The sequence below is a fragment of the Colobus angolensis genome, unplaced genomic scaffold (assembly GCF_000951035.1).
Source record: "Colobus angolensis palliatus isolate OR3802 unplaced genomic scaffold, Cang.pa_1.0 Scaffold250, whole genome shotgun sequence".
In the NCBI taxonomy this organism is placed as follows: Eukaryota; Metazoa; Chordata; class Mammalia; order Primates; family Cercopithecidae; genus Colobus; species Colobus angolensis.
In genome coordinates, this window is record NW_012115711.1 from 779,144 (window position 1) to 799,834 (window position 20,691).

At 38.5% G+C, this 20,691-nt stretch overlaps 1 protein-coding gene across 1 annotated transcript in view; it reads right to left on the reverse strand.

Moving 5' to 3' along the window:
• The window catches only part of HUWE1 (HECT, UBA and WWE domain containing 1, E3 ubiquitin protein ligase), a 152,893-nt gene that overhangs the window by 120,045 nt on the left and 12,157 nt on the right, over positions 1-20,691 (reverse strand). Inside the window, exon 4 of the mRNA XM_011946573.1 lies at positions 959-1,027. Within this exon, the coding sequence (XP_011801963.1) occupies positions 959-1,003 (45 nt within the window). The 5' untranslated portion in view covers positions 1,004-1,027. The remainder of the gene's footprint in view (positions 1-958; positions 1,028-20,691) is intronic.

A 20,691-nucleotide genomic window follows, 5' to 3' on the forward strand; every position in this document is an offset into this window, starting at 1 on the left:
TGCAGTGAGCTGTGATCTTGCCACTGCACTCCAGCCTGCGTGACAGAGCAAAACCCTGCCTCAAAAAAAAAAAAAAAAAAACTGGAAAAAATACAGCAAAATGTTATTGTTCTCTTTTGGTGATACTTGCCAGGTACTTTTACATTCTTTGAAAACCAAGTGGCTTGTATTTACAATATGAACTAACTTACGTGCCAGATACTATGCTAAGCAATTGCCTCACATCAAGAAGGAAAAAATTTTTTGTAGCTGTGGAAACTAGGCAAGTTAATAACCTTTCAGCCACAAAAGTCTAGTAAGATTCAAACCCAGGTCTAATTCCAAAGCTTGTGCTCTTTGAACTAAGCACACAGGGCCAACAGGACTATCACAATGCAATACCACTTCCTTAACCTCAGAAAGCAGTTCAAGCTAGCTGGTGGAATATTACTAGATTGAAGCCGGGATTTCTACTGTCGACAAAGGGTTAATTGATATGACCACCCAATACACAAGTTAAGCTGAATTGTGTGATTAAGAATCACTAATAAAGACAGCTAAAACACTAGCCTTAACAAAAAAAACTAGTAAGAAAGATGATACCACTTTCATTTTCTAAAAAACAAAATTGCAAGATCCCAGAAGTACATTAAAAATCTGAATCCACATCTGCTCTTTCCATTACACCACACTTCCTTTCTGCATAGGAAGGAATTGCACAGCAGCCTGAGAGCTGACTTCAGGCACACACAGCTACAAAGAACTAACTGATCAGTGTTCACTTTCCACTGGTCTCTTGGCTATCCACTTTTTTAACCCAGGGAAGTTCAAAAGAAAATCTTACTGTTTCTAGACAAGCTGTTGTTTTATTGCCTTTTGTATGGGTGATGAGATGTGAAGAGCATGGATGAACTGTTCACAAATATTTTTTATTTTTTAATGAAGAAAAAATAAGCAAAGCAAACTTTTGGATACTTACAGCCTCGGTAGGTGTCTTCTTCAGTTTAGTCCTGTCTACTTTCATGATTTCAATTTTCAGCTTTACGATCTGAAAAGAAAATCCCCAAAGAAGTGAGAACTTAAAGCTACAATCTTGAGCTCTACAAGCTTGGACATAGACAATACAGAATGAAGAGCAATGCAAAATGCTTAAAGTAAAAACACTGGAGTTATGATGCTATGCCATCTCAGAGGCACGACTATTGAGTAGAGAGAGGTAAAGAATCTCTCCAGATCAAACTGGCGCACATCCCCATGTTGTACAAGACTGAAACCGAGTCAAGCCAAAATGAAAAAATTTTTTTTTCTTTTACAAGCATCTCCAACTCTTAATTGAAAATAAGGTGTACAATGTTTGCACCACATCTCAGGATGGAAAAACTCACCATAGCCCTGCAGTTTCCTGATAGCTTCCATTTCTAGGAATTAATCCAAAGAAAGTCATAAAGATGTACACAAATATTTAACCACAAGAATCCATATTGCATGACCATGTGTAATAGTAAAAGATTGAAGACCTACTGTTCCATCACAAGGTTAAAAAAAGACCAAATGTCCAAAATATATTTGTTTAAAATGGAATAGCGCACAACTGTTAAAAATATTACAGACAACTATATAATACACAAAGATGTTCATGACGAAATAAAAAGGTTACAAAACGGAACATACGGTATAAACTTATGTCTACTGAAAACAGCTCAGAAGGGCTAGGCATCAGAATATTAATTCATTGTTAACCGAAAGGATTATGTATGACTGTTTTACCTATGCACCTTTTACTGTTCCTACCAATAAAAATGTATTAGTTGTATCATAAGAGCAAAGGCAAAACAATACTTTTATTTTTCAATTAAAAAATGAAGAATCCCAACAGAAATATTCCGAGCACAGAAAACAATCATTTTATTAAGCCATGTAATTTGGAAGGCTCTAAAGCAGACAACAGCCTGATCAGATCCCTAGATCTTTGATGGCAGACAAGTCCTCCAAAGCACAAGAAATAAGTTTCTCCTGTTAGCAACTAAGACATATGCAGAGGTAGAAGTGGGTTGCAGGCTCTTTACACACAAAAGATTCTGCTATTAACAATGTATTTAACTCAGTAGCAGTCACTAGAAATCAATGTCCCTCCCCCAAGAAGGCTGCCATAATATAAAGCTGACCAATTACAGTATAAATTTCAAGCAGCTTTTTGCCTAGATTTAGTCCAATATACTCAGTACTACGGAAACAGCGTGTATTTGCCTGTATGACCTGCATCCACTCAATCAGCAGGCATTCAAGGAAGAGTTTGTAAAAAATTCAGAATACGTTCTAAAACATTTCTGTAGAGACCATTCCTTAAGAAGAAAAAATGTTTTCTATGGTTGATACTTAGGGTATGTAATTCCAGATTACTTTTTAAAAAGTTATCTCAGTATCAATACAAAATGAACAAAATGCCTGGTGCCAACAACCTCAAAATATCTCAAATGAAGCCAACAGGATTCTGGCAACAATCCTGTCCATGTGGTGAAAACTATGAGCTGAGCTATTTGTACGCTTACTCTCAAGGCTTTTTTTCTCCCCTTTTCTCACAAACATCTTACGCAAGTGGCTGTCACACTATTGTGGCTTCAGTCATTTGCAGGGAGGTTATTAAACTGCCCCTGCCGCAAGACGTAGCAACCAGCCTCAATACCATGCAACTCAAATAACTGATGCTTTCCCTCTAAGATTAGGAACAAGGCAAAGAAGTCCATTATCATGACTTTTATTCAACATACTGCTGAAAGTTCTAGCCAATATAATATAGTAAGAAAAATAAGTAACAGGCACACAGATCAGAAAGGAAAAAATAAAAATGGCCCCTCTTTGCAGATGTCAAAGGATCATCCACATAGAAAACCCAAGAAATCTATTTTAAAAGCCTCCCAGAGGATGGGCGCAGTGGTTCACTGCACTCCAGCCTGGGCAACAAAGCGAGACTCCATCTTAAAAAAAAAAAAAAAAGGCCAGGCGAGGTGGCTCATGCCTGTAATCCCAGCACTTTGGGAAGCTGAGGCGGGCGCATCATGAGGTCAGGATATGGAGACCATCCTGGCTAATACGGTGAAACCCCGTTTCTACTAAAAATACAAAAAAACGTAGCCCGGCATGGTAGCACGTGCCTGTAATCCCAGCTACTTAGGAGGCTGAGGCAGAAGAATTGCTTGAACCTGGGAGGCGGAGCTTGCAGTGAGACGAGATTGCACCGTTGCACTCCAGCCTGGCAACAGAGTGAGACTCTGTCTTCGAAAAAAAAAAAGAGCAACCCTCCCAGAGCTAATAACCAATCTCAGCAGTCATAGAATACAAGACAAACGTTAAAAAAGCCAATCATGTTTCTATATACTAGCAATGGATATGTACACTCCAAAGTTAATGCAATACCATTCACAATCACTAAAAAACAATGAAGTATTTCCGTATAAATCTACAGAATATGTACAAGACCTTATATGCTGAAAACTACAGAACACTGATTTAAAAAAATCAAATATCTAGGCTGGGCGCGATGGCCCACGCCTGTAATCCCAACACTTTGGGAGGCCGAGGTGGGCGATCACAAGGTCAGGAGATAGAGACGATCCTGGCTAACAGGGTGAAACCCCGTCTCTACTAAAAATACAAAAAAACTAGCCGGGCGAGGTGGCGAGAGCCTGTAGTCCCAGCTACTCAGGAGGCTGAGGCAGGAGAATGGCCTGAGCCCGGGAGGCGGAGCTTGAAGTGAGCCGAGATTGCGCCACTGCACTCCTGCCTGAAAGACAGGGCGAGACTCCCTCTCAAAGAAAAAAAAAACAAAAAACAAAACAAAGTCAATCGCTTTCCTATATGCTAGCAACGACCAAGTAGAATTTGAAATCAAAAACATATTATTTACATTACAAAAAAGAAACACTTAGATATAAATCTAACAGAATATGTATAAGATCTATACAAGGAAAACTATAAAATTCTGATGAAAGAAATCAAAGAACAATTAAATGGAGAGATATTCCAAATCCATGGATAGGAAGACTCAGTACTGCCAAAATGTTAAGTCATTTCCAACTCTAAAGATTCAATGTAACTCCAATTAAAATTTCAACAAGTTATTATGTGAATATTGACAAACTGATTCTAAAATTTATATGAAGAGGCAAAAGATCCAGGATAGCCAACACAACATCGAAGGACAAGAACAAAATCAGAAGAACTACATTACCCGAAATCAAGTCTTATCATAAGGCTACAGTAAGCAAGAGTATGGTACCAGTAAAAGAATGAACAGATCAATGGAACAGAATTAGGGAACCCAGAAGTAGACCCACATAAATATAGTCAACTGATGATCTTTGACAAAGAAGCAAAGTCAATATAATGGACAAAAGATAGTCTTTTCAACAAATGGTGCTGGAACAACTAGATATATACATGCAAAAAAAAAAAAAAAAATCTAGACCAAAATTACATGTTTCACAAAACTTAAGTCAAAATGGATCACAGACCTAGATGTAAAATATTCTGCTCTGTAAAAGAAACTGTCAAAAGAATAAGTGGACAAGTCAGACTGGGAGAAAATATTCGCAAAGGACATACAAAGGACTGTTAAACAAAATACACAAAACTCTTATAACTCAACAGTAAGAAAACAAGCTGATTTAAAAATGGGCCAAAGACCTTAACATACACCTCACCAAGACAGACAGATAGCAAATAAGCATATGAAAAGATACTCCACATCATACGGCATCAGGGAAATGCAAATTAAAACCATGATGAGGTATCACTATGGCCAAAACCCAGAACACTGACACCACCAAATGCTTGTGAGGATGTGGAGCAAGTAGAACATTGATTCATTGCTGGTGGGAATGCAAAATGGTACAGTCACTTTGGAAGTCAGTTCAGTGGTTTCTTACAAAACTACTCTTACCACATGACCCAGCAATCAATACTCCCTGGTATTTACCCAAAGGAGTTGAAAACTTATGTCCACACAAAAACCTGCACATGGATGTTTATAGTACCTTTATTCATTATTGTCAAAACTTGGAAGCAACCACAATGTCCTTTAGTAGGTGAATGGATAAACTGTAGTACATCCAGACAATGGAGTATTATTCAGTAGTAAAAAGAAATGAGCTATCAAGCCATGAACAAACATGGAGGAAACCTAAATGCATATTAGTAAGTGAAAGAAATCAGTACGAAAAGGCTACATACTGTATCATTCCAATCACATGACATTCTGGAAAAGAAAAAACTAGAGACAGTAAAAAGATCAGTGGTTGAGGAGGGTTAGTGGGGAGGGAAGAATGAAGACGTGAAGCACAGAAGATTTTTTGGCCAGTGAAACTACTCTGTGTGATACTATAATGGTGGACACATGTTATTATGTGTCTAAACCCCAGAAGTATACACCAAGGGTAAACCCTAATGTAAACTATGGCCTTTGAGTGATAATGATGTATCAATGTAGATTAATCAATTGTAACAAGTGTTACCACTCTAGGGGGAGATGCTGATAACAAGGGAGGCTATGCATGTGTGGAGGCAGGCAGTATATGGGAAATTTCTGTACCTTCTGCTCAATTTTGCTGCGAATGTAAAACTACTCTAAAAATAAAGTATATTTAAAAAAAAAAAATCCTCCAAAACAAGAGCGCAGAGTAACTTACGTACTGAAATAAGTAAATCACAACCATTTTACTTTTTTAATGCAGGTGAGTCACTGATGAATCTTCAAACAAATAAGCATCTTGCTCTAACTAATGCTGTTTTGACCTAGGGTACTATACTAGTCAAGTGTCTGTAACTACAGAAAGACTGGATAATTAATGCAGCCAAGTAATTTACTGGAAGAGTATCTGATAGCTCACAGAACTGACAGAAGGCTAGGGCTCTACATGCAGAACACTAAGAGGAACCAAGGAAGCTAGGGAGCCTGGAACTACAGCCAAGGACCCCCCACGGAAGCAGCTTAGCTGGGGGTGCTTCTGCTGCCAACACAAGACTCTGGATGCCTAGAAACTATGCTGGTGGCATAATAATTCTAAATCATCTCAGGTTATTTGCATGAGTGGCACTAGACTCTAAGTCCCAAGTGTAAGCATTTGATGCACCCAATAAAATAACACAGCCAATATGAATGAACACACACAAATGTCCCCGTAACAAGTGCAATCCTACCTTGGTGTCTATAATTCTACTGCAAGAAACATTTGCAGTTTAAAAAACCAAGACATCACCGTTCATGAGACATCAACTTTAAAAATTCAGAAGTTGTTGTGTTCTCATATTTCTAAAACTGGTTTCAATGGTGGGAGGGGGGAACATTTACTGGGTGTCCGTTACAAGCCAGACAATACTGAGACTGGAGTTTCCCAAAGTGTGTTAGAATGTCTTGCTCTATAAAGGGAGACAAGAATCCTGTAATTTGGGAGATGTTATACACAGAATTTCTCTTCCACTAGGGCAGTCACATAGCTAATTGACATTATTAATGGCTCTAAGACATCTTAGGTAAAGGAGGCTTATCAGGGCACAGAATCATTTTCTCAAGTGGCATCTACTCAAAATCCAATTGAAGTATTCCAAAGAATACAGTTTGAGACATGCTACCTAGAGAATTCACATGATATTCTTTCATACAGTCCTCACCACTCAAGTTTTGCCTCTATTTACAGACAGAAAACTTAAGAGGAGAGGAAAAAAAGTACCCTTTCTTGGTCAGTAAATGTTAGCACCAAGATCTAAATCCAGGTCTGACTACCAAGTCTATGCTTTAATAATATGCTATTCACCGTTTTTCTTTTTGGCGCGGAGGTGGGGGTCGGAGTCTTGCTCTGTCGCCCAGGGTGGAGGGCAGTGGCGCCATCTCGGCTCACCGCAAGCTCCGCCTCCCGGGTTCACGCCATTCCCCTGCTTCAGCCTCCCATGTAGCTGGGACTACAGGCACCCGCCACCATGCCCGGCTAATTTTTTGTATTTTTAGTAGAGATGGGGTTTCACTGTGTTAGCCAGGACGGTCTCGGCCTCCCAAAGTGCTGGGATTACAGGCGTGAGCCACCGCGCCCGGCCTCGCCTTTTTTTTTAAACCAGTTTTATTACTACAAAATACTGGCAGATAAGAATATAAATTTGTGACAGATTCTACTAGGCTGCTGAATCCCATCTGTTTGAAAAAATTACTCCGAGAGAGGAAACTGGGGCCCAAGATGAGAAGCTGAGATGCTGTAATTTCACTAATGAAAGGAACAGTAACTGGAGAATGAGTTCTACCGCTTAGAAGTTAATCAGGTGAAAACTCTATTACATTTAAAAAAAAATCCTTCAACAAAAATAAGTTAGTTTGAAACAAATTCCTAGAAATGGCCTACTGCCTTTGTTGGGTCAAAATCAGAACTCAGGGCACCAAGCAATCTGTATATATAATAAATATTTCTTCCTAAACTTAGGTTAGAGAGATGGCCAACTTCAAGAAAACAAGTTAATTACTATGAATCACCATCCGTATCTATTACCATTACTTCAATACTTTTATCTAATCTTTCTTTTTCACTTCCTTATTCCCCCAACCTTTCCTTACACCCCTGAGGCTTGAATCTTGGTTTTGTAGAGTTTACCTGCAGAACAAGTGTATACAACTAAAATATCCTGAGGGAAGCCAAAGAGTGACTCATTCTACAGTAATCACTTCCAGTTGACAATATTCAAAAATAATGACTTTCAATACTGAATCAATACTGAACAGGACAGCTGGAGTTCCCAAATCTGGCTCAAGAGCAGTCGGGTGTAGTGGAAGACTAGCCTTACTAATCAAGTGTGGTCCAAAGATCAGCAGCACTGACATCACCTGGGAGTTATTAAAAGTTGTAGACTTTCAGGCCCCACCCAGATGTGAGGAGTCAGAATCTGCATTTTAACAAGATCCTTAGGTGATCCATATAAGAAAGTTTGAGAAGCACTAGATCAGAATAGACTCAGAAAACCTGGGCTAGAATCCCTGCTATATCACTTACTGCATAACCGTGGACAAATCCACCTCTCTGTGCTTCTGTTTCCTCAACTGTGTAATTAGTCTTTCCATTTAGTTCCTGGAACACTCTAAGTTTGCCGCTGGAATGTTCTCGCCACCCCTCCTTTCCATTTGAGGAACTGACATTTAAACTAAGACCCAGAGAGGCTTTTCATGACAACCCACCTAAAGTTGGTCCCACTGTAATTTTTCTATTATAGCACCCAGTTTATTTCCTTCATAACAAGTATCAATTGTAACTAGTGATTTGATTTTCTATGATGTTAAGCTCTCAGCACCTAGCGCAGTATCTTCCACATGATAGGTATGCAAATATTTGTAGAATGGAGTTCAGGAAAGAAGTATGCATTAAGAATAAAATCTGTGACTGTCAGCACACATATCTTACTTGAAGCCGTGGGTCTGGAGATGATTAGCTTACAAAGAAGGAGAGGAGGCCCACAACTGAGTTATTTGCTCTAGCATTTAAAGGTAAGGCAAAGAAGTAGGGCCGGGTACAATGGCTCATGCCTGTAGTCCAGCACTTTGTGAAGCTAAGGCCAAGAGTTTGAGACCAGCCTGGGCAACATGATGAAACCCCGTCTCTACCAAAAAAAAAAAAAAAACAACCATATAATAAAAATGTAAAGGCAAAGAAAGAAGCAAAACCCAGCAATGTAGAGGCTGGTGAGGAAAGAGCAAAACTAGCCAATTATGCTATCACGAGAAACGAAAGATGGCAAGAGTGATCAACTGCATCAAATGTCAAACTGAGGTATGTCCACTGAAATCGGTAATAGAGACAATTTGACAAGCAATTGTTTCAGTGGGATGGAGGGAATGGAAGCCAGACTAGAGTCAGGGAATCAATGGAAAGTGAGAAAGCACAGATGGCATGTGTAAAAACCTCTTTTGAAAATGTTGGGCCAGGTGCGGTGGCTCACGCCTGTAATCCCAGCACTTTGGGAGGCCAAGGCAGGTGGATCACCCAAGGTCATGAGTTCAAGACCAGCTTGACCAATATGGTGAAACCCCCATCTCTACTAATACAAAAAAATTAGCCAGGTGTGATGGTGCATGTCTGTAATCCCTGCTACTTCAGAGGCTGAGGCAGGAGAATCGCTTAAACCCAGGAGGCGGAGGTTGCAGTGAGCCGAGATTGCACCATTGCACTCCAGTCTGGGCAACAAGAGCGAAACTACGTCTCGGGGGAAAAAAAAAATATGTTGGCTGTAAATGGAAGCAGAGAATTATGGGGTCACTGAAATGTAGAGGAAAAGGTAAATAAAGACACTAGCTTATGTTCTCAAGTGGCTGCAAATTGTCTTGAAAAGAGGGGATAACTGTAAGAATCCCTTTGAAAACTGGGGGTAGGGGACCATTTAGCCACTATTTCACTGTAATCTAATAAGCACTTACATGGGTTTGAACAGAATACTATCCAGAATTAGGACAATCCTCTCCCGAACCCCTCAAATCTTGACTGGATATCCCTCCATATGTGATTACATTGCAGTCTGTACCTATCACTTCCCTACTAATGAGAAAATGTCTGCCACAGGGTGGGAAAGTAAAAAAACCTTGGAAGAGAAGAAATAAACATTACTAGTAGTTGGCCTCTAATGGCTGCCTCTAGGTGGCAGGGTAACACATAGTTTTATCTATGCTTCATGCTTTTCTGAACCTTCCAAATTTCCTGTAAATCATGGATCCATTTATAATCAGATTTCCTTTTGTAATTTGTTTTTTAAAGAAACAGGGTCTCGCTCTGTCACCTAGGCTGGAGTGCAGCGGCACAATCTTGGCTCACTGCAGCCTCAACCTCCCAGGCTCAAGCAATCCTCTCACCTCAGCCTCCAGAGTAGCTAGGTCCACAGAAACCCTCTACCACGCCTGGCTAATTTTTATGTTTCTTGTAGAGACAGGGTTTTCACCATGTTGTCCAGGCTGGTCTCGAACTCCTGAGTTCAAACAATCCTCCTGGCCTCAGCCTCCCAAAGTGCTGAGATTACAGGCGTTAGCCACTGTGCCAGGCCTAAAATTTTCCTTAAAGAAGAAAACACTGGCCCCTGAGCCAAAGGACATGCACCAAATTAAGAACACCATCTAAACAAATGCCTTAGATTAGCTGCTGCCTACTCTAGGAGCTTCTTTCCTACATCTTCTTGTGTTTGGAGCTTGGCACATAGGAGGCACTTTGGTTTATTATTAGCAGGTAAGAGATGTTGCACGTAAGTATGGGAGTGGGGATGAATCAAAATGAGCCTAAAATCCCCATAGAAAACATGGAAGCATTATGGCAGTTCTTAAACAATAAATGCTTAGAGAAAACCAAACTCCAAAGTATCACAAAGCAAAATATTTTACTTTTTGCCTTGCAACGATTTCCTTTTGCCTCCTACAGTCTCTGAAAGTAAATTCAGGTGAGAGCTGCCCTGACCATTCATCATGTCAAGCAGTAAGATGCATCTTGAAACCCAGCCTGGTCTTCACTATTTGATTATAGAGGCATAGGTGTCACTGATTATGATTTAGTTAAACGGAACACCACATAATTGTCAGGGCTTTCCATCCCGTCCAGTTTCTGATTATCTATTAATACATTAATATCCACTCAACAAATATTATGAAAAACATTTATGATCATAAAAACAACAGCTAACACTTACTCTATGCCTATTATGCATTATCTTTAATCCTTGGAGATGAAGACTGTGCCCAGTTTACTGAGAGGGGCCACATACCTAGTAAGTGGCAAAACCTGGAATCAAACCCAAATCTGTTTCACAACTCTACACTGCACATAATGTCTATATGCACAGCCCACCTTGCTATGCCCCTCTCCTACAGACACCAGTCTCCCTATCCTTAGCCACATAAAACATGACTCTCAAGTGCCCTGAGAATTGCTGACCTAGGTTTGACAGTAAAGTGTCATAATAAAGCAACTGAAAAATAGCCTTTACTCACCCAAGACAAATCTGGAAATCATTTGCAGAAATACCTTGAAGGAGTCTCTCGTTTAAAATCTGAAAACACTATACTTCAGATTAAGAGTTTACGCTGGCTCTGGGTGTTTCTCTGCACTGCAGTTATGCTTAAGCAAAGAAAATATGGGCAGGGAGGGATACTAAGAAAGAGGAATCTGAAACCTCCAACACTGACTTTGGATGTGAGAATGGTATCTGAGAACACATCACCTGCAACATCCTCTATTCACAGTCCAGGGAAGCTGCAAATCTGAGAGTTATCCTTCCCGGATACTCCCAATTACTTAGAGAAACTGGCATCAGAAGAACTAGGCAACCAAACATGGCTCACCAAAGTTGTAGATTATCAATTTTACCAAAAGAGGAAATGGCAGCATGCTAAGGAGCCCTTCTTGGTATTCTCAACAAAAAATAAAAACAGCAATGCCTAAGTGTAAGTTATGCAAATTAAGCAGGAGAGGAACAGACTCCTGGTCTACACATTTTAAATTGGTGCTCTGGAATATTCCTAGTCCACACCTTAAGAATTGTCAGTTTCTGGCTGCATGCCTGTAATCCCAGCACTTTGGAAGCCTGAGGTGGGAGGATCACTTGAGGCCAGGAGTTTTCCGGAGACCAGCCTGGGCCACAGAGTGAGACCTCCGTCTCTACAAAAAATAAAAAGAAATGTAAAAGAAAAGCCTGCCCTTATCGAATAGGTGAATTTCACCCAGAAGGGCCACAGGCAGCATTCAGTGAGTTCAGGAAAATATTTTCATTTGTCAGAAGTTATTTTAAAATTATCTTAAAAATAATTTACTTCACCCAAGACTTATTTTGAAAACTAAAAATGCCTGACCACACAGGCATTTCAGAGCTATCCAATTCAGTAGGTCTGAAGTGGGGATTTTTTTTTCTTCAAGCTGTATAGGTGATTTGGTAGCACAGACCAGCCTTGAGAGCCATGGCATTAGATTATTAAATATATGCTTTGTCATTCTGTGACTTAGGAATTTGCTTTAATAAAAATATAGAGGGGAGGAGTGGGGTATAAATAAAACAACAGCCCTGTGCTGATAACTGTTCAAGCTGGGTGACAGTTACATGGGTGTTCATTATGCTTTTTTCTATTTTTGTATATGTTTTTGAAAAGTCTCATAAATTGAAGTTATTTTAAAGTGAGACTTTTTCCTGCTGGATCCCTCCATTCTATCCTCCACATTGTTGCCAGAGCAATCTCCCTAAAACTCAAAACCCACCTACATCAAGTACAAACTCCTTATTCAAACCAGCATCCAAGACCTCTAGGACCTGGTCCCCTGCTTACCTCTCTTAACAGTGCTATATTACATAATATTTTCCTCAGCTCCCTACATGCTTTAGCCCCAACTATATCCTGCATATTGATCCTCAATCAGTACACCTCTTTACCTACCTGACAGTCTCCCCACTATACTGAGTTCTGCAAGAGTGGGACCGTATCATATTTATCTTTGCATTCCTGTACCAGCATATTAACTGTCATTTATTAACAGCAGATTAATAAATGAATAACTATCCAGTAAATGCTTAACAAAACTAAAAAAAAAATCCAAGTCACATTAAACTCTTGGTGAATTTTTCAACTGAAAAAAGAAATTTAGATTCATTTAACCTTCATCTTTCCATTCAACAATTATAAACATACTATATGCAGGGCATTGAGATGACTACTCAGATAGCCAGGTGTACAGAAATGTAGAAAATAAGGAAAAAAAAATCAGAAATAAAGTAGATTAGAAGCAATCATAATATAAAGGCAATGAATCAATACACACAAAAAAGAGAATTACAACTTCCTCATGCCCAAAGGCTGAAAACACAACCAATTATAAGATCAACACAGAAGATAAATTATTAAATTTGCATAATACAGAGTATATCTTTAAGCAAAAGTGACAGTTAGCCAAGCTTACCCCTTTGACCACAGTGTAGAAAAATAAGTCTAGAAAAATATACACAGTTGCTCTTCAACATATGATGGGATTATATCCCAATAAACCCACTGTAAACTGGAAATATCTAAGCCAAAAATCACTTACTTTACCTAACCTACCAAACATCATAGCCTAGCCTACCTTAAACATGCTTGCAACATTTACATTAGAGCCTACAAAATCATCTAACACAAAGCCCATTTTATAATAAATGTTCAATGTCTCATGTAACTTACTGAATACCGTACTGATAGTGGAAAACACAATGGTTATGTGGGTACTCATGTATGCTTTCTACTAAATGTGTTTTGCTTTCACACCATCGTGAAGTCAAAAAATCCTAAGTTGAACCATCATTAAGTCGGGGACGCCTGTACTAAGAAATACAAGAACAAACAACACAGCCATTTAGACATCTTAATGACATATAGAGAAAAACAAGTGTAGAGGAATCTTTAGAATTCCTCATCCTATACTGAAGGATGACCACCACAAAAACCCTGAAATTCTATGGAAAATTTTACATATATGGGTCTTTTTCTCAGAAGACGGTCAACAGCTTCCACTGGCTTCTTAAAAGGATCCATGACCTGAAAAACATTAGGAACCAATGCCCTAAAGAAAGCTAAGACACTGTCTGCTTAGCCATGACAATGTTTTCCCTTTCATTTATGAAACACAGGTATATGGTATTTTTTCCCAAAGCCACAATAGGCTACTGTCAAATACAATAAAGATGGTACCAGATACGAAAGAAACAGAATTCCACCCCTTTTGCATTATTCAGCTCCATTTCTCTCACGTCCTTGGGTTTACAGACAAGCAGCATCTCTGAAGATCAAACCTCGCCTGCCAGGCATGGTGGCTCACCCCTATCATCCTAGCACTTTGGGAGGCTGAGGTGGGTGGATCACAAGATCAGGAGTTCAAGACCAGCCTGGCCAACATGGTGAAACCCCATCTCTACTAAAAATACAAAAATTAGCTGGGCATGGTGGCACACGCCTGTAGTCCCAGCTACTCGGGAGGCTGAGGCAGGAGAATCGCACGAACTTGGGAGGCGGAGGTTGCAGTCAGTCGAGATCACGCCACTGCATTCCAGCCTGGGTGGCAAAGGGAGACTCTATCTCAAAAAAAAAAAAATGAAGTAAAAGACAACAGCATAATGGAAAGGCCTGGGAAATAGACAGACCTGGGCCTAAATTCCATTTACTAGGTGTATGATCTTAGACAAGTTGCCATACATCTCTGAGTCCAGTCACCTCTGTAAAATAAACAAGTCTATCTCATAGGATTGTGCCCAGCAAAGAGTAAGCCATATTGTTATTTGTTCCATCTCTTTTTTTTTTTTTTTTTTTGAGACGGAGTCTTGCTCTGTCGCCCAGGCTGGAGTGCAGTGGCACGATCTCGGCTCACTGCAAGCTCCACCTCCCGGGTTCACGCCATTCTCCTGGCTCAGCCTCCTGACTAGCTGGGACTACAGGCGCCCGCCACCGCGCCCGGCTTATTTTTTGTATTTTTAGTAGAGACGGGGTTTCACCGTGGTCTCGATCTCCTGACCTTGTGATCCGCCCGCCTCGGCCTCCCAAAGTGCTGGGATTACAGGCTTGAGCCACCACGCCCGGCCTTATTTGTTCCATCTCTTTTGGCTCCAGATTAATCTAAGGGCAGCAACCTTATGCTAGGTATTCTACAGATTGATAAGACAGAAATACAGATATACAGATCTGATCAAATGCAAAAGAGCCGACCTTCTCAATCTTTCTACATGTTACCTGCATATGAAGGAGAACATACAGTATATACTAATCTCCATACTTTTAGCCCTAACTGCAGACAACCAACAACTTAAACTCCACTTTGAGGACAATGAGATTGTGAGGCTCCAGTCTCATTCTCAAATTATACAGTTCTGCAAAAGGTAAACAGTCTACTAAATAATGTGCAGGCCATGCCACTCAATCAAAATTTTTAACTGGGTCTCAACTGTTTTGATCTGGTTCAAGTGAATTTGGAAGGAACAGAGACAAAGATTCTTTTGCATGGTTTAAAAGAGCAAGTTATTTATAACAATTATCAACCTGGCAGCAAACTCTTTCCAGGATGTTGAAAAGAATTCCAACTTCACAGGTTTGTTATGAAGATCAAATTAGTTCACTGATAAGAAATTTGTAAAACAAAGCCTTTAAAAACAAAGGTGTCCCAACATATAGGAAAAAAAATGGCTGAGTAAATTTAATAGCACTCCACACAGCCTGGCAAATAGTTATTTCAAACGTTCTTAAATAAACCAGACAATTCTGAACAATCTACTGCTTTACAACATATCTATTTACATGAAAGATGCTTACTAAAAATGAAAGAGAAGTACGCAAAGGTACTCTAGTTCTCAGCCACCAACTGGCTTTAAGACCTTATGACATTCTGGGCTTCCAACATAATGTAAAATGGAAGTACAATAACTAAGATCCCTTAAAGCACTATCTGTAATACTTTGCCTTCAGTCTAAGACAAATGTTAAATATTAAACATGAACAATCTGAACTATTTTCAAAAACTAAACAGCTAAAAGTAACCATGCTAGTTTTCTACTTGCCACAAATTCCTAGGTTTTTAAAAAATAAAACTACACTTCTGCAAATAATTCTTTTACCTGAGAATATTTTTAAAGATCAAATAGAGTTTGCCAGGAAGAAAAACAGGAGCTACTGGCTAACTATTTAGATGAAAATAAACGTACACACCTACTTCACACCGTTACTTCAGCATAAAAAGCTTAACACAGTATATAAATACTTAACATACTTAACATAGCATATACTTAACATAGCAATAACTATAATGCTAAAAGGTGTGAACATTTATTTTGTTTCAATCTTTTTAAAAATAGCAAGCATGTTATAGTTTAAAACAGTTGAAAAAAGGAAGGGAAAATAAGATGGACTTAGAAAGCATCCCTTTAATTTGAAAGTTTTACAAACAGGAAATTCAATCTCATCTACTGATTTATAGCATCCATACATGCATGAAAACACATGACCATATCAAACTGTTCCGTGAAAGAGCTCCAAGTTGACCTCATGTCAGAAAGTAATAACTACGGTCAAAAGGGCAAAGAAACAGCTTTCTTTGGATTTCTGCCTTTCTCACGTTAACTTTCTACTCTAAAATTCCCCTATTTGGGGAGTAACTTTCTCATAGGAAGAGGGCCACTTACTTTGTATTTCCACAGGTGACACCAGATGGCATATTTAGAAATAAAGTTCAGTTTTAAGGAAAGATAAAACATAGTGAAAACAATACTGGACTAGGTAACCTGGGTTTGATGCTCAATTTCATCACTATCCAGCCATGTTACCATGGATATGTCATTACTCCTGCAACTAGGCCTATACAATAAGGAGTTTGATATGGATAATATGAAATGTAGGGTATCATCCAGCTTTTCTGTTGGACATGAAGACTACCCTTTTAAAGCTGCTGGTAATTTGTTTGCTAGAGGGAGAGATTTGAATTCACCCATAAAAGCAGCCTATCTTTACTTTTTAAAAGCAAAAATCTAAAATTCTCTAGGTAAAAGGATATCTTCTAGTGACGACTGCATCTCTCCAGACTATACTTCCTTTTAAGGCTGGTCTCACCAAGATATTTAAAGAAATTTAAGGAGCAGGCACCTGGGTTAACAAACTGCAAAGCCCTCCAAGGTAGAGAAGTCAAACTAGCCCCTGGAAAAATATGGTAGCATATATATACACACATATACATACATACATAAAAAATATGCAGTGAGCCATCTGTAACAATGATACTGGCTATATCCATATTTATACTCTTCTGATTTATCAAGGCTTATCCTGATGTGCTATAATATTGTAAATCATGATGGATCATATACTAAACATATCACAGTGAAAAATCCAAGGTTAGCCTTTCTAAAGGCCAATTTAGCAATGAGTATCAAAGCCTTACATTTTTGCATTCCGGTTGTAGAAATTTCTTAAGGATATAAATATGGGTGTCACACAATGGACTTTGGGGACTCAGGGGGAAAGGGTGGGAAAGGGGTGAGGGATAAAATACTATAAATTGGTTTCAGTGTATACTGCTCCAGTGACGGGTGCACCAAAATCTCACAAATCACCACTAAGGAACTTACTCATGTAACCAAATATCACCTGTTCCCCAAAAACCTAGGGAAATAAAAAATGAAAAATATTAAATATGGATCTCATAAATATTTATCTATTAGGATGTATCTATGCTTCCTTCTTTCATTCGACACTTATTTACTGAATGCTGAATTACCTATATGTTAGGAGGCATTACTTAAAATCATGAGAAACTGGGACTGGAAAAGTATGAACACAGCAAACTGGTTAAATAAATTCTGCAAACAATAAAATACAATGTAGCCATTAAAAATGCTACGGAAGTATACATAATGACAGAGACATGGAACGGGGTCAATATGTGGGAAGAGCAAATTTAACAATACCATTTCTATACTAGTTTGGAGAAAACAGCTTGAAAACAGTCTGGGGACAACTGAGGGAAAAGTATGAACACAGCAAAAGGTGTGAACACAGTAAACTGGTTAAATAAATTCTGCATATAATAGAATACAATGTAGCCATTAAAAATGCTACAGAAGTATACATAATGACAAAGACATAGAACAGGGGTCAATATGTGGGAAGAGCAAATATAAAAATACCATTTCTACACTAGTTTGGAGAAAACAGCTTGAAAAAAAAGACAGTTTGGGGACAACTGAGGAAATGTGAATATGAACTGCATATCAGACAATATTAAGAAAAAGTAACAAACTCCCTAGGCATGATAATGGTATCGTGGTTTTGTAGATGTCCTTACTCTTTTTTTTTTTTTTTGAGATGGAGTCTTGCTTTGTCGCCCAGGCTGGAAGCTCCGCCTCCCGGATTCACGCCATTCTCCTGCCTCAGTCTCCGGAGTAGCTGGGACTATAGGTGCCACCACACCCAGCTAATTTTTCTATTTTTAGTAGAGGCAGGGTTTCACCATGTTGGCCAGGCTGGTCTCGAACTCCTGACCTCAGATGATCCACCCACCTTGGCCTCCCAAAGTGCTCAGGTTACAGGTGTGAGCCACTGCACCAGGCCAAGATGTCCTTATTCTTAAGACATGCAGCTGAAACAGTATCCTTAAAAGTGTCATCCTTACTTCTAATGTTCAGAAAAATTAAACACACATCTGTACGTGTAAATCTAATATGGCAAATACTTAATTGTTGGATCCAGCTGATGGTACACAGATGTTCGTTGTGCTATGTTTTCAGCATTTTTGTTTGAAATTTTTCATACAAAATTGAAAGCTGTAAGGGAGGTAATGAATTACATTTTAAAAAGAGTATTTCTGAAAAAATATATAATATGGCTACACAGCTGGTAAGAAAAGCCTTGGAAGATACTGCATACCAAAATGTTAAGAGTATTTTATCTGTGAGTTTGGGGTTTGCGGAGATTTGTCTGTTTATCTGTATTTTTCAACAATAAGCCATGTATAATTCTACATTCATGAAGAAGATTACTTAAAAACAAATTCAGGAAAGTGTTTTCAAACAAGAGTTAACAAGAAAATGAGCAAACAAAAAAAAGTTCTATTCCCAAAGCATTCTTAATAAATGATTTTAGTAATTTATTTATTTATAAATTCATAATTTGTACCATTCTTACAGTATAAAAATTCAAGCAATTCATTGTACTGATTGTAGGGGGGGGAAGGGAATGCTGGGTATTAAAAAAGCATCTCCTATTTACCTATACAGGTTAAGTATCTCCTATCCAGTGCTTGGGACCAGCAGGATTTCAGATTTCAGATTCTGGAATATCTGCCTATACATCATGAGACATCTTGAGGATGGGACTCAAGTTTAAACACGAAATCCATTCATGTTCCACTATACACACAGCCTGAAGGTATTATACACAATTTCTTGTATAAATGTAGATGACACAAGTGCAGTTTTGTTACACGGATATATTGCGCAGTAGTGAAGTCTGGACATTTAGTGTAACCATCACCCAAATAATGTTCGTTGTACCCTATACAATATTTTTAATAATTCTGCTCATGAAACAAAGTGTTAAGTACTTAGCTGTAGAATTTTCCACTTGTGGCATCGTGTTGGCACTCATTTTGGGGCATTCTGAATTTTGGATTAGGGACGCTCAACTTGTGTTACTTCACACCCCACAAAAAAATTTAAGGCAAAAACAAATGTTAAAAATGATCAATTCCGGAGTGGGGGTAGGGATAGGGATTTTTGTTTTATTATTCTCTGTACTTCTCAGTGTATTTTAAATTTTTCAGAAGTAGAAATGCACACATTACAGAAAAAGGTAAAATTCCCCATGATCCCTCCTCCCAAATAAACTTGTCAGTTTGCCATGGTTTTTTTAAAACATAAATAGCATCATATAGTATGTACTCTCTTGCAACTTGCCAAAATCACCTCCAAAATAGCTGTATCAATTTACGCCACTTGTAGGCAATATTATAAGGCCAGACTCTTCCTTACACCTTTCACGATGACTTGATATTATCAAATTACTTTTTACCAATCTAATGACTAAAAACCACCTTATTTAAATTTGCATTTCTGATTATCAGTTTCAGTACCCTTTCTTGTTAGTGGACATTTTTAGTTTCCTATTCTGGAAAATGCCTATCCTTAAAATTTCCTACTAGATTTTAAATACTACCCTTATCATTAAGATGTGAATACACCAAAATGTTAACAGTGACTAAACATTGTGGTGGAATTATGTATATCCCCTCCCCAAATATGCACACATTTTCTAGTTTTTCCTGAATTAATTCAGTGATTAAAAACTAGAAAATGATAAAATGGATGAAAAAAAATCCTTTTAGACAAAAGCATTACTTTCAGGATACTCTACTACAGGTAACACCCTTAAGGAGGTCATAAAATCTAGCTCAAAGAAATAAATGCATCTAAAGAGTAAGTCTTGTGAAGAAATAATAATGGTTGAGACCATTGATTCATTTGGGATACATTTAACTAACTTCTTTGTATAGCATTTTTGAATTCATGAAGTACTTTTCATTTATCTTGCTTAACCCTAACAAAACTCTGTGACATTCTGATGCCTTCCTGTAAACTGCTATAGCACATTTTGTTCATTCCTCACATTACCATACTGATCCCTTTGTGTGATTCGCAAGTCTCCTTTCCCTAGACCACACTGTCCTACATTCTCCAGTCACTCATTTTTGTATTCCCAGGATGTAGCTGCAACGACAACGTCCTCAAGAAGTATTTGTTAACTGAATGAACCATCTTCATTTAAAGGATGAGGAAACTGGCTCAGTGATGAGGTAATTTGCCCCAAGTAACATAGCTAGTAAATATTTTATATAAATTATAATGACCTTATCTTCATACTTTATAAGCATTTAAAAATTTATCATCTCGCTTTAATGCTCATAGCAACCTATGAAATAGGCTTTCCGATTACTGTTTTATAGATAAGAATGGAAATTTAGTGATATACCCTAGGCCCACTCAAATCCTAGTTTATATGAAGCACAGCGGTCTCTTTAGATACGTGATCACTACCTGGGTATGGGAGCCTCTATTGTTATGTACCAAATAAGTTAAGGGTAGGGTATAGAGGAGGAAAGATGGAAGGAAGGCAGTTTAAAGGAACAGGAAAGAGGCTGGAGCCCAGGTGTATAGGCCCAT